Here is a 25,082-nt window from a genome sequence, read left to right on the forward strand (position 1 = left end):
CTGCCAGCGGTGGCGCGGCTCGGCCAGCAAAGCACATTGGCAAGCATGCCAGCGTAAGTGACGGACGGCCGTGTCGAGACCCGCTGACAGGCACCGGCGTGACAGAGCACTAGGGGTGAAGAAGCGGATTGGCTCCGGTGCACGGGCGACCTTTGACCCTCGGTGTCAGAATCGAGGCCTCCCGGAACAATAGCATGAAGAGTCGCTGAAGCTAGAGAAGATTTTTTTTTTTTTTTTTGAAAGGGGTTGGGGTGTCTTTGCTGGCTTCCTTGATGGAGCAGCAGAGCCATATCACCGTGTCCATCTCTGACGCTAATGCCGTCCTAATGAGCCCCGCTGATAATGCTGGCTTAAGCGCGGGGACGTTAGGCGGGAGGCGAGGGGTGACGGGGGTTAATCTGAAGGAGTTGAGCGACCAGCCGCAAGATTGGAGGAAAGACCTGGCTGAAGCCCCCGGGCGGGCTCTGAAAAGCGAAGCAACTTCAACCTGTAATCTTTTTGTGAACGGTCAACACGGGACTGCTCGTGTAAAAGTTGTGCGTCCACTTTCAAAGTCTATATCGTGGCATCGGGCGGTTGTGGCTCATCGAGTCATCCCCGTAACCAAAGTGTCGCTGGTTCAAATCCAGGCAATCCCTTGGGCGTAGTACCAAGACTGACCTGTGGGAGGCAGCGTGTCACCACAGGGCATAAAGACTGACGGAAAAGATAAAGACAAAAATAACTAGCGTAGTTGTGAAATTGAAAGTGTATGACTTCCAAACAAAGTTTTTGCGTCCGCCAAACTTTCTCATTCAAAAATGCCATTTCGAGACAAATTCGTTTGATCCCACCGGTTGCCACAGCAACTGCAGCAACAACGCACACATTTTCAACTATGACGCAATTTCATGCAGTGACGGTGACGCGGCGAATTTTTTTTTTGTTTTGTTTTTTTGTCTTGACTCACCACTGATTGGGCAACTTTTGATTTGCCGCCAAAAACCAAGTGAGCTTAAAACAGAAGAGGCTTCCATTTGCTGACCTGTCATCTCTAGAATGATTTCAAACGACAGCGTCCCACCTTTCCCGATTTTGGCCATAAAGCGAAAATTGTAATGACCTTCCGACACCATGAACAGAGCCTGTAAACTTTTTTTTTTTTTTTTTCGCCGTCTCACGCGCGATGACACTGTTTCAAAGCACCCTTCTTTTTTTTCACCTGTCTAACTAGCTCTGCTGTGTGCCCAAAGCAAACTCATTGCTCTGGCTGGAATCTGCTCTGTCCACACGGTGCCTCTTTAAGCAAGGGAGAGGCGAGCGAAGAAAAGACCAAACGTCGGTGTATTGACTCAACGGCAGGCGCCTTATCACGGTGAGAACCTACGCAGATGACGAATGAGTCGACGGAGCCGCCGATAAGACGGCAGGTAAACGGAAGGGTCACGGATACAGCGGGGAGAGGGAGGCGGGGGGGGGGGGGGGGGGACTGTCCCTGTCCCTCGGCGAGCGCAACTGCGTACGTCTCTGCGCTTTGTCTCGACTGAGGTCAGACGCGCCGGCCTGACAGGGAAGGAGCGGACGCTTTTAACGGGTTAATCTGCTTTTTTTAAGGGCCTGTTAACCACATACAAGCTGTCAGAAACACGTCCGGGCGCTCTGTGCCGCCACATGTGTGCAAGGAGGAGAAAAGGCACATAAACACACACGCAGACGCACACACTTGGGGTTCAAGGGGCCAGCGAGTACAGAGCCGGAGGTGTTAGATTACAGGAGCGGGGGCCATCCAAAGCACCGCCTGCTCCTATCTTTATTTAAGTGCTGATTAGGTCCGGTCTTTGAAGGCCTCTTTAATTGCCTCCGTGATGGAGCTTTTAAAACCGGGAGGCTTTCTTGACAACTCTTTTATTGATTGCGCCTCTCATGACACCAATAAAAAAAAAAAAAAATGCCCACAGTGTCGATTTCGGACAGCCTTTTTTTTTTTTTTCCTGCTTTCGCTCTCTTTGCACCACTTGTTCATCTCAAATTCCTTCACTCAACGCTCGTCTCTCTCGCGACTGGAGTCAAGTGTGGAGGGCGAGCCAGAACCGGAGCATTTGGGCTAAATAAAGTGGCGCCCCGAATTTATGTCGTGCCGACAACGATGGAAGTCATCAAGCTTGATGATTTGGAACAATCACGTCGGTTTGAAATGCGGCCCCGAGTCATAATTTTATATGATCATTACCTTCCTTTTCATGATGCCAACATTTTTATCACATGAATTTTAAAGCCTTTTTAACAACATCGGTCCATTTAACAACATTTTACGGGGCAACAAGTAAAAATAACATATTTAAAATACAGTGCAAAAAAAAAAAAAAAATTAATTGTGTCGTTCCAATTACTTACCGTTTGACCAGAAATGTCGGAGCGAGCATATTTATCATCGACACATTACACAAGACAAAAAAAAAAAAAAAACAACGTGGTTTTTGCCAATAAAGAAATAATAAAAAGGCCGAGTCAGCTTTATAGGACGCCCGGAGCGAAAATAAAAGTCGGGAGGACGTAAAAGCTCCAAGCTCATCCTCTTAATGGCGCGGCAACGCTTGTTGCCAAGACCATCAAGAAGTTGAAAGCCGTCATCTCAGGAAGCGCTTGCAGCAGCAACGTTGATTCGCCCGGAAAAAAAAAACCTTACCTTCATTCTCAAGGTGAGACGCTGATCACTTGGAAGTCCGGACGGCTCAAGACAGACCCAAAAGGCAGCGCTTCTAAGAAAGACAGAAAGAAAGCCTGACGGTCAGCGAGATCATTTCGCACCAAAAAAATTTCACGGACAGCAAAACGATTCACTTCCAATCAAAGAAATGCTTCACAATTTTTTTTCGCAACCTGATGGTTGACCCCTCGGTGAGTCAGCTGGTTTTCTCATTTGGCCAAGATCTCAGTCACCCCCCCCCCTCCCTCCCTTGTGCGTCTGACCTCCTGCTCATCAAAAAAACATTTGCAGGGGAAAGCCAATAAAGCATAAACGACGCAGCCTAACGAGATCAAGCGTTATCGAAAAAGGACACATGGCATTAACGGCACCCCTCAAAGTCTCAACGGCTTTTTCTCACGAGAGCAACGCAACATGTTAGCAAGGCTACTTTGTGAAATGAAGACTTTTTTTTTATTTTTTTTTTTTACCCCTGGCGTGAGAGTCGGAAGCTTGGAAGTGTTCTAGCAACTGCCGGGCTTCTGATCCCATTAACAGAAAAATTGATTCTTGTCTGGCGGCCGTTGTGCAGCGTCAGCAACAGCGTTGTATTGATTTCAGGTGAAAAATCGACAGACGCTCTAAACGGCCGTCAATGACACCCTTGGAGGGGAAACGCAGGCCTACTGTAATAGACGTGGACGGGAAGGAGTCGATACCGGTTGATATCTCAGGCTGCTAATTGTAAACTAACATCATGACGACAATTAAGACATTTAGAGATGGTGGAAATGCTGCAATGGCAGTAAAGACACAATTTGAATCGAATCTAACCATTATGACTAATCTATGGCTAAAAAGGTCACGGCGCTAGTCTGATTGGGAAATATAAAAATGTATGTATTGTTAGACCGGAAAAAAAAATTTAAATAAAAAAAATAAATATATATATATATATATATATTTTTTTTTTTTTTTTTTTTTTTTTATTGAATTTATTCATTTATTTATTTTTGGAGGGGGGTTCTTTTACAAAAAAAAAAAATAAAAAATGCGCTGGTCCTGTGGAGCGTGACCAGTGCTTTTTTTAATTCAGTGATCTGCCCAAACATTAAAAAAAAAAAAAAATAAAATAAAAAAATTAAATAAATAAATAAATTAAAATTAATATATATATATATATATATATTTTTTTTTTTTTTTGGTAGATTGCATTACATTGAATAATGGCCAAATATGAGGTGACCCTACAATAATTTGACTTCACACTTCATCGTCCGCTTATTCTTATAGGCGCACCGACGGAACAGCAAACTGCCACCCAGACAAAGATTAGAATTGTAATTAGGGCTTGGTAATCAACTAATTAACAAGGCAATCCCTTGCATCCAACACGACCTCTGACCCGACCTAGAAAGGAGGGCGCCTAACCACGTCAGCGACGGCACGAGGAGGCAAAGGGGGGTAAAAATTTAAGGGAAAAGAATGATGCACTTTTTTTTTTTTTTTGGGGTCAGAGTAGGGCTGGGCGATAAACCGAAAATTTACCGTTACCGAAATTCATTAAAATGACCGAAATCATTTTGCGCCTGTCGGTAAATTCGGTATTTAAAAAAAAAAAAAGAAAAGCCTTTTCTGTCTGCGGCAATGTTCATGCCCCTTTAAGACCGCTATGGCGCCTCTAGTCACGTGACTCCACCCGTCTGATCGAGAAAGAAAACAGACGTCGCTGTCGTAGCTGGCGATTCAAATCCAGAAGCTTTTTCGCCACCCACAACACAACCATGCTGTGCTGAAAGTTCAAAGTGAGAAGCAAGGTTCGACAAGTGACAACAGCCCATTAGGAGGCGACACCATACGAGAGAACGTCTCAGAGGTGGATGCGATAGCCTAGCACATAGCTAAAGATAAAGCTCCTCTAGTTAGTGACGTGCACAGGATTTAAACGCTTCATTTATCGTTATCGAGGTAAAATTGCTCAATTTCTCGCGATATTGATTTGAGGTCATATCGCCCAGCCCTAGGTCAGAGGTCATGGAGAGGAAGCAGGCTGCTGTAAATATGTGCAACAGGAGGAGGCTGCAATTAAAAAAGTAGACAAACGGTCTTTATGACGTGACAGCAAGTGGAACCGATTTTTATTCGGATTATTTCCTCAACGAAGCCTGCTTGCTATTGTTTCCATCAAAGACGACAAACCAGTTGCGGCTGCTTACTGGGATGCCAAGCCATCGCACGCCTAACAAGGCTGATTAAGTCATCCCACTGACCTGATTTAGAAGGTCAAAAAACGGCGAATGATGTTATGCCAGCTGACTGATTCAACCCCCCCGCCCCCCACTCCATCTTCTGTTGATAGCATCAGCTGACCAAATCGCCCCGCCTCCTCTGTATCAGCTGAGGGATGCCATCCCCCCCCCCTCCTCCTCCCTCTGCACCCTCACCCTCTTTAAATCCTAACAGCTGACAGTCTGGGTCCCGCGACCCCCACGCCAAATGCTCACCTCAACCAAGCCGTGCCATTTATTCGCCGCTCAGAAAAAAAAACGCCCAAAAAAAAAAAAAAAAAAAAAAAGCAACACTTGGAGTGCGTTTTGATGAGCCGTCTCCCACCTGAGTTGGCGTGGCCCCCAAATCTTTGTGGGGCGCGCAACGCGGACATTCTTGCGGTGAAGTCGGCGGGATTAGAGAGGTCGAATCTGGGTTAAAGACATACACAGTCCATCTGTTGTTTTGGTTTTTCCCCACCGTTGATCAAAAACGTTCTTCCGCCACCTCCCCCCAACACTAAATCATTACATCAATGTGTTATTAATTATTCAAGGATAGTATGTTTTTTTTTTTTTTTTCCTCCCCTAATCCAAAAGGTTTGACAGAACGACTTATTCTATCTGTGTGCAACATAGTTCATGGTTAACTCTCTTTCTCCTCTTTCGGTGCCCCTTTTGTCTTTATCTTAGCCGGTTATAGTTTCCCAGGCTCCAAAAGCTGATAACGCAAGCTTAGTGATTTGCACTTTGACGCCACACACACACACGCACACACAACTTAAGCGGCCACTTGCATACACACGGATATGTAACTCACATTTCGCTACAGACTTTTGCCGCAAAAGTTTGCTGCAACATTTTTGGTGTGAACAACAAGTTAAATGCTATTTTGCGCATTAGATTTGCTTCCGAGAAAGTCATCAGAAAAATATCATCCACTTTTTTTTTTTTATGCACACGTTAATGCTCCTTTTGCAACTGCTCCCCAACTCAGACAAATCAAGTAGGTGATCTAATGTGGAAAATTGCTTACATCTGTCTTGTTTGGAACCTAAAAATCAATGTGTGTGTGCGCGCAAAATGACCCCCCCCCCCCCCACCCCTCACGAGCCCCCCCGCCATGCATTCAAGCTCCCAAGACCCAACACAGAGGCAATCTTATACCATTGACGGAAAAAAAACAAAAAAAAACATAAAACAGTGAGAAGAAAGGATAAATCAAGGTCGTAGAAAGACAAAAGCAAGTGGCCGATGGGGCCCGCAGTGTCATCTTGCCTCCACTTTGGCTGAAAAGAAGGCAGGGCGTAAAGAAAAAAGGAAGTCTAGAATTTACCAGAGGAAAGTTCTCTTTCTTTTCCCGGACAGCTGAGCGTCTTATTATGGGATTAGATTTAATCAGTGCCCCCCTTGGAATGTGTAACAGAGGGCTGGTGGTAAAGGGTGTGTGTATGTGCATAGGGGGGGGGGTCTCGGGGTGGGGGGGCAGTTTGGTCGGCTGCTGAGGTGTATTAAGGGTGGCCCTGTATGGTTTGGGGTGCCACTTGGTTGCGGTAGTGGGATGGGTCAGGGACGTAGCGTGCGGGAGGGCTTGGCAAAGTGCCCAAGGGGGGGGGGGGGGGGGGGGTACGCAGCCGCAGCACGGAGGCCCATGTGGAGTCATGCCAACAGTGCAATCACTCCTCATTTTGAACAGCTGGCACATAATGGCGATTCAGGTCCTTGTGGCGTCCGCGTAGGGCATGAAGCTCGCAGGTCCCCCCCCCCCCGCCTCGGCACATCGTGACAACTTAAGATGGGCTTCGAAATGCCGCTCGGGCGTTAGGGGGGGGTGCAAAATGTCAATGGCACAGATTGGGAATAATTTTTTTGATTAGGATGCTAATTTTCCGTTAGCATGTCAATGGGATTTGACATTGACTTTAGCGTTAGCGATGTTTCAAAAACGAGGTGGATTCTGTGTTTATAAATTCACTCCGTTTGAAACTCAGTCCAAGTTTATAATCCGCCCACTGCGCGGTGGCTTTGTGCTTTCCCCTCAAAGCACTCACACAATATAAACACCACATTTGAAAAGGGGAGGCCCCCCGCCCCCCCTTTTTAAAATATACACCCTAAAACAAAGGGAGCACAGGAAATGGACTCCTTCTAAAAGGGGAAAACAAACCGAGCCATGTCAGTCAAGCTCATATGGTGCCGTGATGTCACGGAGGACGAGACGCTCGGTGTTCCATCGGTAGCCGACTCGCACATGGCGAGGGCATGCGTGCGGTCGTGTCCGCAACATCCGCTCGCCATCCAGCTGACTTCCTGCGTGCGAACGCCTCTGGTCGGCAGGTGGTGGCGATGATTGAGGGGTCCGATGTGTGCTGATGAAGTGCTGAGTCAACACCGGGGGGACCGCAGCTTCTACAAAGCTTCAGCCCTCATTTGTTCCTTCGGCGTGCAAACCATCAAACGTGACGCTCATCAAAAGCGGTGCGTGTGCGCACGGTACGCCCAAAGCTTGAAATGAATTTTTTTTTTTTTTTTTTAATTCTCCTTTTGAGGATCAGTTTTGCAAATCAATGACTTTGTTTGAGGAAAAGCTTGCTAACTTTGAGTAGAGAGGACTCGTGACCGATTATCGGCCAGGCCGCCGATATTTGGCATTTTGCCGATTATCAGCATCAATTAAAAGCTGGTTTATTTTGGATCACTGCAGCACTCTTTTCTCTCTCTCTCTGGTGTGCTCGTGGCCCTGCCTGCAGAAGCAGATTGTCCCTTGTAGCAGCCAATCAGCAGTAAGTTGCCTGTTTGCTTTTTCACCTCGAGTCACACACACCACGGGAGGCAACAGATTTTATTAAAATTTTCATAAAGGTCACTCGACTAAAAAACTATTTGCCGTCGTAAACTTTAACGAGAGAGATGTTTGTTTTTATTGAACTATAAGACAAGCTCCGTACACCCCAGTTTTGCTTTTAAACGCACGCAAAATGAGACTTTTGAGTCGCAAAGCACTTATTCCGAGTCTTGGTTGCGCCTTTACAGCTGTGCGCAGTACAAAACAGATGTGGAGTACTTACTGGAAATATGCGCAACCATATGATGGCGGTTTACTGGTGTCATCCGCTTTAGAGCAGCAGCGGCGGCGGCGGCGGACACGGAGACCTCAAAGTCGACACAATCTGCTTTTTAAATATGATTTAATTGGGCTTTTATGGACGTGCTTTTGATTATAGGGAAAAACTAAAATCAGGTTTGTTCATCTTGATTTGTCTTTGAAAAGTTTTCAACAGGTACCCACCACCACCCACTCTCCGCCGCAACTATAAATAATGAAATATTCGCTGCGCACAATGGGCAATGAGAGCGCCACTGCCAACTAGTGGAGTGGAGGTGCAATTACACACAAAAAAAAGCATGTTCCCGGTGTCACATGTGCCCCCCTCAACAATGAGACTTTTGTTGGATCAATCAGACGTGCCCAGGACCAACAAAGCTTTTTTTTTTGTAAAGGAGCTGCCTGGAAAAAAAAATAAGGCACTAAAAGCGTATTTTTTTTTTTTTTTCCCCTCTTGAGTTGTTTCAGCCATTTTGGTCACACCTCCCATTCCATATGACAAACAAGTATGTGGAATTTCACAACACAGCAGGTCTTTTGGAATTCTTTTTTGTTTCACCTCATTGACCTGAACACTGTAAAACAAAATGGTTAAAAGAGGGAAATTCCTCCTCGCATCATTCCATCACTGGGAGTTGGAGGCTGCAGGGCTGCAGAGTCAAAAGGAGGCGTGTCAGCGGGGATCGTGCCAAAAACATGGGCTTTCGGCAGCTGACTGTAATATGATTAGCGGGCCACAACATAAGTCACCGCCAGCCTCCAGGCGCAACCATGACTCCCGTGCTCATGGGCAGGATTATGGGGGGGGGTGTATTTGCAATAGGATGTGGAATTAGCATAGCGGAGGAAGAGCATTTAAGGGTTTATTTTGGTCATCACAAACGTACAATTGCGCCGTTTTGGTTCGCCGTATCATTTTGTAACCGATGCCCGGACCGATTTATATTGCGCCACGCCCCGAATGAAACGAGCCAGCGCATACTCTCGAAGGCCCTCACGGCATTTCCTGCCCAATGAAGCCTATAAAATTAATGGCTTTGAACATTTTTTTATTTTTTATTTTTTTTTTAAACGTACTTAAATGACAATATAATAAACGTTTCTACAAAATTTCTGGAATGATGAGCCAGCGATTTTTTGGCTGGACTAAGCTCAATTAAATCATTCCCATTGCAATCATATTTTACAATATCACACCTTCTGCATATGCTTGATGACTCCGCCTCCCCTTAAAATCCTAATCCAGAGCCAGATAATTCCAAATTTAAAGCACTTGAGTGGAAATCACGACGGAATAATTTGCATAATCTTTTAAACTAATGGTGAAAATTTAAATCTCCCGACTTTTATTCTTGATTTAAGGACCGATGATGACGATGTCAAGACCCGAGCAGTTCCAAGGAAATGACCTTGGAACTGCGCAATCAAAACAGATTAGCTTCGACTTCAGAACGTGGCATCAAGACGCTCCAAATGAGGCCGTATTTACATAAATCGTTCACGATAATGACTCATTTCCATTGATGTTGATTAGCCAAACTCAAGGACACATCTGTTTACGGAAGGTCACGGCGACTCGGTGGGACGGGGTCAAGCCTCGGCGGCACCAACTGGACCTCCTCGGCGCAGCTGCTCCCGCGCACACGCTCTCAAATATCAGCGTCTAAAACAAAAGCCCCTGATGGGCTTTTAACACCCGACGTGACAAACAAAGACTGACCTCGGAAGCCGCCTAACTACGTTTCTTCACGCCCGGAGACGTCTCGCCCCGGGGTCAGCGAGGTCAAGCTCGAGAGTGGCTTTCAGTGTCTGGGGACATTTATGACGTCTGGGTCAGCCCCCCTCGAGTGGGGATGGCCGCCTTGACTTCCAACGCTAATCTCAGAGGTTATTCAAACCCGACGAGCTTTGATGTCCGATATTGCGATGGCATCGGACTGCATTCGAAGGTGCGAAGACGTGATTGGATTTTGGTGTTGGGGGGGAACATCTGTGTGCGGGTCCGGGTCGGATTAATGCCTTGTTGTGTCACATTTTGACCCGCGCCGTTTTCTTTTTTCGCGCCAGCCGATCGAGAGTCATGCGAATCTCTGTCAAGTGCGCCGTTTAACCAATGCCAAGCCGGAATCCATTCAGTAGAGTCGGACTTTTTAAAGTTCAAAGGTCATCGTCGCAATGACAGCGAGTCAATGATTTTTAAGGGGGACAAGATCCAGAGTGGAATTTACTAAAACACAAAAAGATTCAGCCTATGAATGGATGTGAGGTAAAAAAATAAATAAATAACAGACGTATTGTAGTGTCATGTAGGGGTGTAACAAAAAATTATTTTAATCGGAAAATCGGCTTGCATTTGAACAAAAGTACATTGAATCGTTTCACTATAAAATTTGAAATTGTCTTTTATAGGAGAGACATGATGGGGCAGGGTTAAAAATAAATTAATGAATATATAAATCAGTTTTAATCGATTCTCGTTATATTGATTCAACGACGTCTTTTTCCTCAAAATGGACATGACTTCACGCGAAATCCAAAATGGCGGAAGCCGTGACGTAAATAAAAAAAAAAAAAAAGTGATTAATGTACTTGCATTGTCTTCAATTCTTAAAGTTTTTTGTTTTTTACGAACACATTGAGTTACAGCAAGCACCTTGCGCAAATTGCAGCATTGTATTTTCTAAGAATGCCTTCAAATACGAAGATAAAATTGCGTGAAATCCTCGATTGAATCGAAAATCAAATCACTCTCCTTTCCCACAAGCGAGCGCATCACAGGATGTCAGATGTAACGACCAATGAAAAAAAAATAATAAATGCGGCCGTGGCCACCACAGAAGACACATTTGAACTCAACACGACTGTTTCAGAATTTCCGCCATTTTCAGCTCTTGTCAATTGACGACGGCGCCGCCGTCCACCTCACAGCTCTGCAAAGTGGCAGCTCATTTCCATACAACTCCCCGAGGAATGCTAATGAATTTTCATAATTACTTCGGGGGGCTCGACGGGGCCCAAAACAATGGAGAGAAGTAGGCTATTGTGTTCCGACACATCTTTTTTTTTTGGGGGGGTGAAGCGAAAGCAGTTTTGCTCGCGCTTCCTTTTCCTGTCAATTTTATTTCTCGCTCCCCCTCTCAGGCTAATAAAGCCAGTGACCTTGGGGAGTTCCCCTACTTTGCCGCATCCCTGGCGTTTCATTGCTCCCCATTGTGGGTACAATCTGGAGGTCAAAGTTCACGACAGGAGGTCATTACGCAGTGAAGGGATCCAGACAGCTCACTTTAATGCTGTTTTTTTTTTTTTTTTTTTTTTAAGAGAGGATCCGCGAGCCCTTAGGGGCTAATGTTTGGAAATGACACATCATTTGGGGTTACAATGGCTTTCTTAATACTCTCAAAGTCCCGGTGAGATTTTTAAAAAGGAGTGGAGATTAAAACTGTAAAACAGAATGAAAGACTGACGTACGTTTTAGCCCCGATTACAAGGCCGGGTGGTGCACTTGGGTGCCAAATTGCCCAGCGGTGCTCTTCACTGACTTAAAGCTGACAATGGCTTCTGGCCAAACTGCCGACACGACAATTTAAGGAAGTAAAAAAAAAAAAAAAAAAAAAAAAGATTAATTTGTGTTGCGTGTTTGTTTTCCCTTGCAGGCAATGTCAGCATTTTAGAATATCGCGCTAAGCAGGAATGTTTGGTTTAAAATTAAAATTATTGTAATATTATGGTTTTATTGTTTAAAAAAAACAAATATTACAAAAAAATATTTTTCTTATGATAGAAAGTGTGAGAGAAATAACTTTACTAGCCAAATTATTTCCTTTTCAATGAAAAAAAAAAATCAATGATTTGTTTTTTACCCCAAAAAGTATTTGCCTGGTATGACATTTTTCCATGATATTTTTTTCATAGAAAAATCAAATTTTTTTCTCTGAATATTTTTTAATTAAAAATAAAAAAATCAATTTATTTTGTTTCATTGACGCATTTTTTTTTGTTTTTATTATTATTTTTTATTTATTTATTTTTTAAATGTACTTTTAAAGCCCGATGGAACGGCTTAGCTAATCACTCCCTCAGACGTTGCGATATTTATTGTTCCAGATAAGACCGTGCCGTTGGAGTACACATTGTGTAAATTACTAACCACCCGGAATTTGGCCGCAGCTGGCGTTGCAGAGGTGCCAAATAGGGTAAGGGGGGGGGGGAGCACTACTGCACTGGCACAGGTGGGCCTCCATTAAGCACGCAACCCCTCCCCTACTGAAGCGCGGAGCAACGGGGGAAGTGATATAATCCTCTGGACTTTGGCCAACGTTTTCCCACTTTGGGCAGTGTGGATGAACACGAGTGAGTGTGCATCTGTCGGCGCCTTCCTCTCGGTGTAATAGATGCAGTTGCATTGTTAGGTCATAAAAGCGCCATGTGCAATCGTTGGGGTAGATGGCGCATGACACTGGGGAGCAGCTAACCTCAAGGGAAGGAGTGGAATTCCTGCACTTTTTTTTTTTCAGGCGCCCGCCCACTTACTGCACACACATTTAAAAAAAAAAAAAAAAAAACACTCCCGCACACGACAGGTGCAGGCTTAAGTGCCACTCTCCTTGCGTCTAACGTTTCTGCAATATAAACTACCACCACTACCACCAATACATGTGACTACTTGAGCCAAGTTACGGTAACGGCATTGCTTTTTTTTCCCAGACCAATACCAGCACGAGTACTCTACTCTTAGTAGTCAATGATAAAGTACTGATACCATATGTACTTTTGATTCTTAAAATTTCATAAGAAAAAATAAATAATTAAAAATCTGATAATTTTAAAGAAAAACCAAGACTGATTTTTTTTTTTTATCCCCACGTGTTCTTAAAATCCACATTTGGTATAGAACATACAATAAAATGAATTGTAATGAATAAATAAAATGAAACAAATCCAGTTGACCCTAAAACGGCCACAAGAGGGCGGCCGAAACCTGGAAATAAGGTTGAGTATCGATACCTGGTATCGGTACTCGCCCGATCTCTAAATTATCTAGATTATCTAAAAAAAAAAATCATATTAAATACTACTTGAATGTCAATATTAAAATTTTTGTCTCGGTAATGTCGTAATTTTTCTTCCACAAAAATACAACTTTTTTTGCGTGATAGCTTTCCTTTTCAGTATATTAAAAAAAAACGTATGCCCTCAATATTCCAATTGTATTTATTTATTTTTTTTTTTTAAATTTCCTTTCCCCCCCCCCATTTTCAAAGTGCGGCTCTAATACACCTTTGTACAAAAATGTGTCTGTTTTCCAAACCAAATATTATGAAAACTGTAGCTTTCCTGAACAAAAAGCAGTTGAAATACTCTGTGGACCCTTCTCAAGCATGTCTGGTACATTCCAAGCACATCTGTCTTTAAATCAGGCCTGCTCTCTTTGTTGTTCTATATTTGTCTCCTGCCTTTGTCTATTTTTGCCTCGTCCATGGTTTTAAATCATACCCCCCCCCCAATCCCTCTTGAGCATCCAATTGTGTCTGTCTCCATCGTTTTTGCTCTCTCTCTCCATCATTCCATACATCACGATACACCCCCTCCCTTTTCCTTATGTATTTTCTTTGTCCCACTCTTTCGCCTTCGCCTCCCTCCGTTTCTCTCCTTTCTCTTCTCTTCCTCCCTGGTGGATCTTGTTGATAGTCGATGCCAGACTGTAGCGAGAGCAGCGCAGACTCCAGGCGCTTTCTGTTCCTGTCAACCGTCAGACGCACGCACATACACGCACGCACACACGCAGAGTCAACGAGGACAATGTGTCTGGGCTTGTGCAGGACAAGCATGCTTGGGCTGCCACCGCGAGGCGGCGGCAGGTACTGCAGCAACGCAAACGGAGTGGGATTGGGAGGATGATGAAATACTAGCAGCTTTTCAGTAACGGCTGGATGCAGGTGGGAGGGGCGAGGCGCTGTGAGCTCACCGCTGCAAGCTCTGAGCATCAGCAGCTATTATGCAACAGAAAGAAGAAGGGGAATGGGGGGGGGGGCGCCATATGAACAACAGGAGGCTTAGCGGGAACGGTGCTGGGGTGCGAGGATGCACCGAATGTCTTTGACATCGGCGCCTAAAGATATTCCACCGGGCTCTGCTTCTTTTGTCTTTCAAAAAAAAAAGAGGGGACAAAAAAAAAAAACTCTTTACTCATCTCAATGATCTTCCCAAAGACAAATGGTGATCTCCGAAGGCCCAGCAGGTAGCTTTCACAGATAAATGACTTTAATTAATCTCACCGAGCCGAGCGTCCTGATAGGTTACCCGATGAAATATGATGAGAGCATCCTTGTTTAAATTGATATGCAAATGGTCAACTGTGAGGCAAATCTTTTCAAAACGTAGACGGTAAAGCAAACGTGAAAGGGGGGGGGGGATTCGATTTAACGCACGCAAGGTGACCCGGACGGACGGGCGAGATGAATGCAGCGCTGAAGTGGCAAAGAGCTGCAATGACGCTTTTTTTTTTTTTTAAGGAGTCAGGGAGATGATTCGAGTGAGTCAAGGGCGAGCGAGCGTCATTTGGGTGATTACGCAACACTGGAGGCAGCCATTTGGGTTGGTTCTCTCCAGCAAAAAAAAAAAGTGGCCTCTAAGAACCTCAGGTTTACATTCTTCAGGTTCAATGTTAATTGAAATAATTTAAATGTTTTAATATTGATTCGGTGAGACGTAAAAAATATAGGTAGAGGATTTTGACAGATTAGAAAAGCCCGAATATAAAGCCGGCGGCTAACATGCAAACCACTAATGTCACTTCACGTCAAATCCCACTTTTTTTTTTTTTTTTTGCTTAGCTTCTGTCCACACCTTCCCAGAACCATGCGGCCAATCACGGGCATGGGAAAATCCCGGATGAATTTGAACCTCAAGGCGCCACCCATTAAAAGACAATCAAGGACGACGAGGACAAAAGACTGGAGACAAAAAAAAAAAAAAAAAAAAGGGGAGAAACATTTTTCTATTCAGGGCCATCTCAAAGACGGTTTAGATGTTCCCAGTTTCTCGGAATTAAGCCTGACAGGCTTCCTCTAGCCCAGTGGGGTACTTATAATTTGTTGGGGGAGTTCGGGAAGGAGGGCGCTGGGAGAACAATGGCATTGTAACGCTTGTGCAAACGTCTGATCGGCCGCCTCTGCCAGCAGATTGTTAACAGTAATTTGCTTTATGCCGAGTCCACGCCGGGTCGGGCTACGCCAGCCTTCCTCGACGGGGATCACATGCGCTTATCGGGCGACGTCACCCGGGCCACGACGACCACCCACGGGCGAGACGACGAGCGACTGGCATGAATCAGCAGGATGAGGATGTGCGTTTTTTTTTTGGTTTTTTTACGCTAGCGCGACTTGAACGTCTTCCGCCGAGCGGGGACGACGGGCGAGATTGATTTTGGCTCGTCGTGATCAATGGCGGACGAACAAAGTTGGCGTGCGGAACACAAATACGTTGGTTATGAGTTCGCATGAAGGGAATCGGCCAGACTGTCCACACGGGTCCGTTTCGCCCGAACTCCCACGCTTCACGCAACGCAGCGTGACATCGGTAATAAACCGAGGAATGGCAAGTTGGAGCGAGTTAAAAAAAAAAAAAAAAAAACGGGGCACAACTAATGCAGCGGGACAGCAGTTTTGTACTCGTCATTGTGCCGCGGCGACCGCGTGGTCGCTTCCCTCGGCCCTCGGCGCCCTTCGTCGGCGGTAATTTGCCATTGTCACATCGGGTTGAGATCAAGGCTGAGCTGCAGGCCACGTCATTTGAAAGGACTTCCACGGTTTCCCTCCGCCGTCCCAGGGCTCCCCGGTCAGGGGCCCCCGCCGAGGACTTCTATGGCCGAGGGTGACAGTTAACAGCTCGCCGTTTGAGGAGGGCGGCTTGGATGCGGCGGAGGTTCGCAAGGCAGGACCTCAAGGTACAGCAGAGAGGGGAGGGGCGGGCGGAACATTTTTGGGTGAAAGCTGCATTGTCAGCAGCCATCATCTCTCATTGCCCCGATGCGACTTGAGGGCGTCGCTGCGCATTTTCCTTTTCAACTCCTTTCTTCCTCCCTTCTCATGCTTCATGAAAGACGCCGTTGTCGGTTCGAAAGCTGGAGAATCACCGCGAGTGGCGCTCTAATCAATCACAGCCCGTCCGCTCGCATCACGGGCTGATCGTTAACGACGGGCCGGGACGGGGACGCATTTAGATGCCTCGCGTCTCCCTTCGGCTTTGATCTTCCATTTGCCGGACTGCCCGAAGATGGATTGTTTACATCACATTAGCAGTGATACGCACGCCGGCGGGACCAGATGCGCATACACACGCACCATCAACGAGTGGTGCTGACATCTCCCAGAGGGGTCCGAGCGGTGCGAGACATCCCGCTCATCGAGACCGCAGGGTCGTGATTAGTAGTGCACTCGGGCTACGGCACTCGGGTTCAGGCGGTCTCTTTGGAGGGGGAGATGTGCTAAGTTGTCAAGGGAAGAGAGCGTTCAAAGAGACAAAAGGAGGTCTGGTGTGGGTTGAAGTAGATGCAACAGGAAAAAAAAATACAGCAGCTATGTTCATTTAAAAAAAAATAATAAAAAGCTCTGATGTTCTAGTAAGATTTTTGGGAGTGGCGTTAACAGTCTGGCAAAAAAATCATAGACTGTCGCTGGAATATAAGCCATATGCCCCCCCCCCCCTTCACAGTACTCGCGACGCTATTACAGTAACGAGCGCTAACCGCCGGACTGACGTCATGCATGTGTAGCATCACCACATCGACTGAAGTATGGAACAAAGAGACGGAAGAGGAAAGGAGGAATCGATGGGAGTCCCCCCCCCCTCTCGTCTGATTGCTTTGTTACATGCAGATCATCAGATATTAGATAACAGTAGCAGACCCCCCCCCCTTCACTCCTTAGCCCCCATCTGGCCCAACACATTCAATTTCCCTCCACGGTCCAATTGAGAGAAACAATAAAGCGCTTATTGTGCACGTTTGGTGGCTCCTCCCCAAGACATGATTTGGATAATCAACAACAGCGATAATTAACTGCATCTCCATCCGTAATTGGCTGGAGATCACCATCGCTCTCTCGCCGCGGCAACCACTTACAATTTGAAGGCGGTCGAGTGCTCGTGGAGCCTTTTGTGTTAATAACGTGACGACGAAGACACTCGGCAACATTCCGCTTTCGTTTAATAGCCAAAGGGAAAGTGCTCGCTTGGATCAGAGGCACACTAATTGCATGTATAAATACACCCTGTTGATGAAATTAAAAAAATACATATAATTGCTTTCAAGGAAATGACTAAATGGCGACGCGGACCAAGGTGCAATTAAACATTAAGTGCAATTTTAAACTCGTGTTTTCAAATATGCAACTTAACTTACTTACTTTTTTCGGAGATTTTGAACCGTGCGGCTAATACAACAGTACGGCTTTTCTGTGGATTTTTCTTTCACCACTAGGGGCGCCCTATAGTCCAGAAAATACACAAAGTTAATCTCGATTTTTTTTTTTCTCTTGGGTCTGTTCAGTTTTAAGTTGTGTTAAAAGGCAATATATATATATATATATATATATATATTTTTTTTTTTTCTTCTCAGAAGCCTGAGCCTATAAGTGAAAAAGACAAATATACGTACGTGGGATTGAACGAGTTAACTGCACCACAGCCCCGCCCTTGCGCTATTGTGGAATATCATAATAAACAAATCTCAAACAAATGGAGAAAAAAAATAACTTATGGGAGGCTTCCGAATCAAATGGGATTGAAACGATTAGCGTCCATCCAAACAAAGTCTGCCTTGCATGTGCGCCACAAAGGCGTCTGTTGGCCGCTGAAACACAAGCTACTTGACTGAAGTATATCACTAATGTTTCCCGAGCACAAAGACAGCGAGCCTCTTTATGGCCATGAAACCGAGGGGCCTCTTGAGCGTGACCACCCCCAAAGCCAAAGACGACCCGCTGTCGGCGTTGACACTGTGAGAGGCGCGCAGGAATTTACCTCGGCTGCGGAAACGGGGCTCTCCTCGGGCAGACCTTCCTAACGACGGAGAGGCCGCGCATACACAAACGCACGCATTCAGACCTTGGCGGTGAACCCTGCCAAAGCATGCCGCCCCTTAACCTTCCGCGGGGGAATTGAAGGAAAACGCAAGCTTTTCCTCGCCTTTTGATCCACGGCATGATCTTAGGTTGCCTTGCGCGCGGTGGGGGACGGGGGGCGGGGCCTTTAGCCGATGCCATACTATTTTTCAGATGGACAATTTTTGACGTTAGTAATTTCAGTGTTTCAGAGAGTACACCTTGGGCAGAACCATTCCCAAGTTCCGATCAGGATAAAACAAAAGTAGGCTTGTGATAAAAAAAAAAGTGATCCCCGGTGAATCCAGGCTTTTCTCAGGCGGAATTTCCGGGAGTGCACCTTGGACCTATTTTACACTGAATCCACATCTCCATTTTCAGAATAAAAACCAAGCGAGCCATTATTGCGTGTAGGACGTGCACATGTGCCCGTGTGTCGCAGCACATGTGTTTCTGATGAGTCAATATAGATCTGCATTTTAAATAACGATAATGGGAAGCAGAGCAGCAGGGAATGAAAGGGCGACTCGGAGGAAGGGGGCGGAGTATGCGATGCCTAGGTCGAAGGAGAGGTAGCGGTCGGGTGGCGGAGGGCTTGGGGTGGGGGGGGGGGGGGGGGGCGCTACATTCCTGAGGCCTGATGTAGGTGGCAAATTAAAAATATTCCCGGCTGCTTGGAGGGGGTCCAGCTTGGCGGATACACAGCGCTTAGTCAGGAGGCCGGGCTGCTGATCCAGTAAGCGCTCACTCATGGCCAATTATGCTTCTTGTGATGTGTGTTTGGAGACGGCCCTACCTTCCACCTCCCGCCCGCCCGCCCGCCACCTTTTCAGCCCTCTAGCGACACCGAGAAAGCGCCGACAATCAAACCTCCAAACCAACGGCGGCTGTCACCCGGACAGGTGATGATTAATGGCTGATATTCCCGACCTGGAGAAGAAAGGGGAATGGCGAGGCCGCGACAGATGGGAGTTTTCAACTCATTACAAAAGTACTGGAACATGTGTTGAGGAAAAGCGGACGGCGTTCCCTACGAACGACGTTCAGAGATCAAAGTCGAGGCTTATTTCGCTCCCGGGCACATTAACAAATTAGATACAAGGGTGCTTGCTATTCACCTGTGTCTCAGAGCTTTTTTTTTTTTGACTTCTTACCACCCACACACGCACTTATTGAGAGGGGGAAAGTCTCACCAATGGCGTCTGCCCAAAGTCTGTGGTGGAAAGCAAACACGTGAGTGTTGTGACTGGATGTGATCCTTGTTTCCGGGAGGAGCGCTGCCAAAGGTGGATTGATGGCTCTCTACCGCAGGAAAATGTTTACAGGAAAACCGTCTACCTTGGAATTCTTTTTAGTTTTCTTTGAATACAACGGTACCGTGAGTCAGGAGTGCCCCCAACTTACGAGGTTTTCGAGTTACAAGACGTCACTTGGTCGGGTTTTTGTGAGCCAGAGATTCAGGGATGGGTTGAGTGAGCTTCAGATGAGAATTTTTTTTTTTTTTAAAGTAATAAGCCACGTACATTTTCTGTTCTTAGTGATACTATACAATAATGGTACTATAATATAAGGCTAAAAATACTGATAAGACAGAAAGTCTTCAAAGAATTGTTAAATTAAATTTAAAAAATAAAAAATAAATAAATAAAAACAAAATAAAAAATAAAAAAATAAAATGGGATACTGTGCTTTTCGTACTCCCTTCAAACCAATTCTCACCTGCCAAATGGCCCATTTAATTCTTATCCCGTTCAACCTTTGAACAAAAGGCGCTCATCGGAAAGCTCAGTACAATGAATGACTTCAATTCACATCGGACAAGCTGTAACTTGAACACACGAGCCTTTCAGGTGAACGCCGTAAATGCACAATGAGACGCATGAAGTGAACGTTCTTTTGTTTTCATAATGAATCGACACTCATTAAAAAAAAAAAAGAAAAAAATTAACGATGGTGAAAAGGCCACGACAGGATGTTGAGGAATTAATAAACCGATAGCGGTCACGAGTTTCTGTTATCGAATGTTGCCGACAATAACTGTGATTAATCAAATCGCGGTGCTTTTCCTGTGCCTCAGCAGTTATACGGTCGCTTCCGTTATCGACGGAGAAAAAAGGGCAGAAAATGAGTGAAGAGGAGACGAGACGGCGAGAAAAAAAAAAAAAAGCGGAAAGAAGTGGACGGAACGCCGAGGCAGGAAGACACAAAGGCGGGGCGCGGTGACAGTGATAGAGAGCGAGCGGACTCCTGGGACGGCAGCAGAGGCGAGTCCATCGATCCAGGACAGCGAGCCGGCTCGCATTTCACCTCCTCAGCAGTAACGCAAGCGTCCTGCCATGGAAGTCTGGACAGGGTCACCTCCACTGAAAACAAATGTGATTGGCGCGACGATGGCGTCTTATTTATTTGTGGAACGTCTTTTTCGGAACACGAAACGACATTGTCGCCACATTTCATTTTCGCAAATCGATAATTTTGGTCTGTTCTCGCGTTGTTATTTTCATGCATTATTAACCAAATGAACAACCAACAAAAAAATAATAATAATCTTTGACGTCTTTATCCGTCAATGGCAGTAAATGAATGGCCTTTTTTTTTTTTGTGTGGCTTGGGGGAGGGTTGCCGCGTCTTGCCTCTCAACGCCGGGCAGTGTCACCAGAGAGGGCCCGACAGACGACGAACATGAGGCATCTCGCCGACCCCTGACCTAAACCCCCCACCCCAATCAGGCCCCCGCTGCGGCTAACGGATGGACCAGAACCCTTCGCGAGCACAGACCACTGGGCCTCTTTTGTGCGAGTGGTCAATCACATCAGAGGAGGTCACACGGAGGTCACGTTAGAGACAGGCGAACTTTGCCCCCCCCCCCCCCCCCCCCATCACCCCCCCCCCAGTGCGCTAGCCTTAGCTTGTGGTATTTGAACAGCGTGTGTAAGACCACTGATAAGCTTGAGCCTGATCGAGGAGATGACATGAGACAAAAGTTGTTAAAGAACGCGGAGGACGCGAGGACCACACAAATATGAGATGATTTACTTTGAAAAGTCCAAAATGGCATCCGGGTTTTGGTCTCTCGTGGCATGAGTCGAATGATTCCGCTTATCCACACTCGCTCGCTTACGTTGGCTCCGCCCCATTTCCTGCTGAGCGCTTAAGTGTCTCACTTTTGCCTCCGAGAAACTTTACAAGTGTGATTTATCGGGGAGGGAGGGGAGTCCGCTTAGATGTCAAATAAAAATGGACTCTGAATAAAGTGTCAAGCAAAACTAGGGAAATAAAAACCGTGGCGATGAGATTCAAATTCAGCAGCCAATGAATCTTTTGTGACTTCAAGTTAAAAAAAATTCACAAATTCTACACTGGCTGTGGACTTTTTTTTTTTTTTTTTGGACGGGGACCAAAAGCTTCTCTTGGATTTATGTGCCACCTGATGAACGTGACCACCCAGCGGGTCGCGGCGAGCCCCTTCAGCGGCATTCGCGTGTCGCGATACCTCGTGAGCGCCACGAGCAACAGGCGGCGCTTTGAAGTCAAGCCAACTAGAATTTTGTGCTGTCTTTTTTTTTTTTTTTTTTTTTGATCGGAAGAGGAAATGATGTTCTTAAGAATACCTAGCAGGCCAACTTTTTTTTAATTATACATCCAAATCCGAAAAAGATGATTTGTATCAGTTTGCATTTTGTGACAGAACCTTAAAGAACGTGACTGTCTCCTTTTCTGATCTAATTCCCCAGAAATCAAAGCTGAACGAAAGGCCCAAGTGCCCGACAAGGATGACATTTCATCACTTGTGTTTCGACTACATGAGAACCCCCCCCCCCCCCCCCTACAGTGCAGACCCTGAACTTCGGAACTGACACTAGCTGTAAAAACACCGAGTGCTGACAAACCTCGCAGACCGAGCTGCTCCGGGGACAGACGTACGGCGGCGCTAAAGCAACACGGCGCTGGTCGCGGGTCAGCTATTAAACGCAAGAGGAAGGCGGCGGGATGGCAGCCGGCGTCAGGCGCTGTTAATTGGCGGGTTTATTTTTGCTCAGGGCGCGAGGACTCACGCTGAAGGCTCAGCGTACATTTACGCGGCGCTGACTTTTCGGATTTAATCCTCTGCGGGTGTTAAGTGAATTTTATTTCAAACAATGATGTCCGGGGAAGTCTGTGAATGTGACACAGCGAGCCTTCATTTTTTTTTTTTTTTTTTTTCCTTCAGGGTGCCGTCGCTACGCCCCAAGAACAGCCAGGTTTAAATATATGCTCGTTTGACACTTCTTCAAATTTCTTCCATCATCAGCCTCCAGTTTTCCTTCCACCGCTTTTCAACCATCTGGCCGCCGCCATAGCGAGCAGGCCACAAAGGTCAAAGCAGAGGCGTCCCTTTGTGGCGCTCGTCAATACCCCTGCACTTATCTGTAATGTAAGACACTTTCCGAGAGCGATCAGGTCAGGGGGGGGGGCGTTGTTTTGCGGAACGAGTGCTATATTTGCCTTTCTATTTTCATGTGCGAATTGTGAGAGCGACACAAACAGCGCGAGGTGCGATATGGCGAGATCGCGGCGCCCTTGAAATGTCGGGCGTGTGAGGGGCCGCGAGTGTTTGGAGTGCTCAATGAAAGGACAAGTGTGTCGCCTGACTCTGGGAACTCTTACACCCGGAGCTCTTGACACGCGGCGTGAGTAACACAATGTATGCAAGAGCCTATAAAAAGCCGTGAGGGGTGGAAGTAAAAAGGGGGGGGGGGGCTGCCCTTCTCGTCGTGAGCTGCGATAGCCGCGGCGAGATAATGATGAAACGTTCCCGTTGGACACGAGACGTGGGGGGGGGGGGGGGGGCTTGATGGAATCAGGTCTGTGGAACTGGGCGCTAATAATAGCAGCTGGAATTGTGCTATTCCCAACACTGGCTGAGGGGGAACATCGTCACACTTTTCCTATGGGGGTGAGGGGGGGGGCAACTGTGTAGATTTGGGACATAAGCAGCACAAATTCGATCAAAAGCACGCGGACTTCTTCAAATGTCCACTCACTCAACATGCAGACTCGTTAACAGGCAGCCAAATTTGAAATCCAGACACAATCAAAGTTAAAGATACGCTGGCCGACCACGAGAATTGGAGGGAAAATGCGCACGTCTTTTACATGTTTAATGACCAAAAATCCATTTTATGACGCTTACTCAAATGATCATTGCGAGAAATACGCTGCAACACTCGGAAAATTCTAAACGAGACAAAAAAAAAAGATATTTGCACACACCACAGAAACCAAAGCAATCAGGAATAAAAGCGAACGCAGACTACGTGCACGTGCATGCATGTGCGCGTTGTGTGTTGAGGAAGCCAACGATAACTGGAAGCAGAGTCGGCGGGAAACCGTGCTCCTCTACGCAAAAGAAAAAGCGAGCGGCGTCGCGCGCCCCTCTGATGTGCCCGACCAGAGAGGAAAGCGCCTCTTTCATTCCCGCGTGAGCAGCGCTGCCTCTTCTCCTTCGCGGCCCTCATTCCCAAAAACCATCTGAAGCCCATTCCCTGCCTCTCCTCCCCACTTCGCCGTCACCCGCAAATATAAGAGCGCCCCTTCTCCTAATTGTGCCCAGCCGTCGGTCGAGACGGAAGAGGTGCGCAGCCGGGAAGAGGGAAACACGAGGGAAGAAGAAAGGGAGGGAATGAAAGATGTGTTTGTTCAGTAGCGCACACTGACACATTCCTCTCATCTCCTGCCCAGACGAAGCATACGTATGCTCTCGGCCGGCGAGCGAGAAAAAGATGAGCTGCAAGATTTTGTGTGACTGGACTAAGTGGCCGGAAAGCAAAAAGCGTCAATTTTAATATCTTTTTTGCAAGTGTAAAAAAGTGAAATTGAGGACAATTAGATCACGTTTTACACTGCGCAATTACTAAATATGACCACAAGGGGGTGCATTTTGCGCTATTTGTTCTACAGTGACTTCTCGACTTGTAGATTTTTTTTCCCATCTTATAAAAATGCCCAGAACAGGAAAATTTTTGTAGATTGTTTAAAACATTCTTCATATTTCTCCAAATTTACCTTTTGGGTGATTTGGGCGAAGAATAGGCGTGCACCTGGTGGCGTTCATGAGCCACATCAGCGCTTCCAATCTTCATCCGTTTTGGATAGTTCCCACAGGTCAAGCCTTCAGAGGGGGGAAAAAAAACATGTTTATTTTTATTCATTTATTCCCCCCCCCACGAACTGCTTCAATACTCGCGCATCGCTCTGTTGCAGTTTCGGTTGAGACACTCAAAAATGACAGTTGAGGAGCGTTTTGCCAACTTCTGTTTGCGATTTTTCAACACTTTTGAAAAACTGGTGCAGCTGTTTTAATAAAAAAAAAAAAATTGGTGTGTCTGAATTCTCATTCAAGGTCAGCCAGTGAAGACGCGCATTAAATATGATCATTGAATAATCAAACCCTGAATAGACGCATGGTGTGGCACCAGCTTTGGACCAGAAAATGGACCTCGATCCCGCCCCCGCTCACCCCCCCCACGGCGCCCCCGTCGCCTGTTGACCACACACGCTAACCGGCGCGCCGCGGCGAACCTGGCACGACGTGCGCCAACGCCACATGATGTCGAGACGCCGTCAATAGTCTCAGACAGTCCAGCAGCAGGAGCCATCAGGCCTCGCTGCATGGACGAAAAACAAGAAAGAGAAAAAAGGCTGGAGAAAAAAAAAATGTTGATTATAGAGCGATATTCACTCTGTCAAACAGAGCTTTGATTGCTACTGTATTTCGGGAAACGTTGTGTTTAGTTAGTTTCACGTTACCAGCCGTAAGCGAAGCGGACGTTTGATTCGTGTGGCTGAATCGTGACTTTAATGTACACAGCGGTATCCGGAAAAAGTGACCCGAGGGCCAATGTGCGAGTGACGGGTCCCACATGTTCAACTCCCACTGAACCGGGCGTCCGATCCGCATGTTT

General features: G+C 46.3%; 1 protein-coding gene across 1 annotated transcript in view; it reads right to left on the reverse strand.

Moving 5' to 3' along the window:
• LOC148316445 (uncharacterized) overlaps positions 1-25,082 on the reverse strand; it is a 60,279-nt gene that overhangs the window by 33,155 nt on the left and 2,042 nt on the right. Inside the window, exons 2-3 of the mRNA XM_088286876.1 lie at positions 24,184-24,289; positions 2,666-2,738 (exon numbers count right to left, since the gene is read on the reverse strand). Coding sequence (XP_088143002.1) covers positions 2,666-2,738; positions 24,184-24,289 — 179 coding nt within the window. The remainder of the gene's footprint in view (positions 1-2,665; positions 2,739-24,183; positions 24,290-25,082) is intronic.

The sequence above is a fragment of the Idiotropiscis lumnitzeri genome, chromosome 21, assembly GCF_059441095.1.
Source record: "Idiotropiscis lumnitzeri isolate Australia: NSW breed Sydney's pygmy pipehorse chromosome 21, RoL_Ilum_1.0, whole genome shotgun sequence".
NCBI classification, from domain to species: Eukaryota; Metazoa; Chordata; class Actinopteri; order Syngnathiformes; family Syngnathidae; genus Idiotropiscis; species Idiotropiscis lumnitzeri.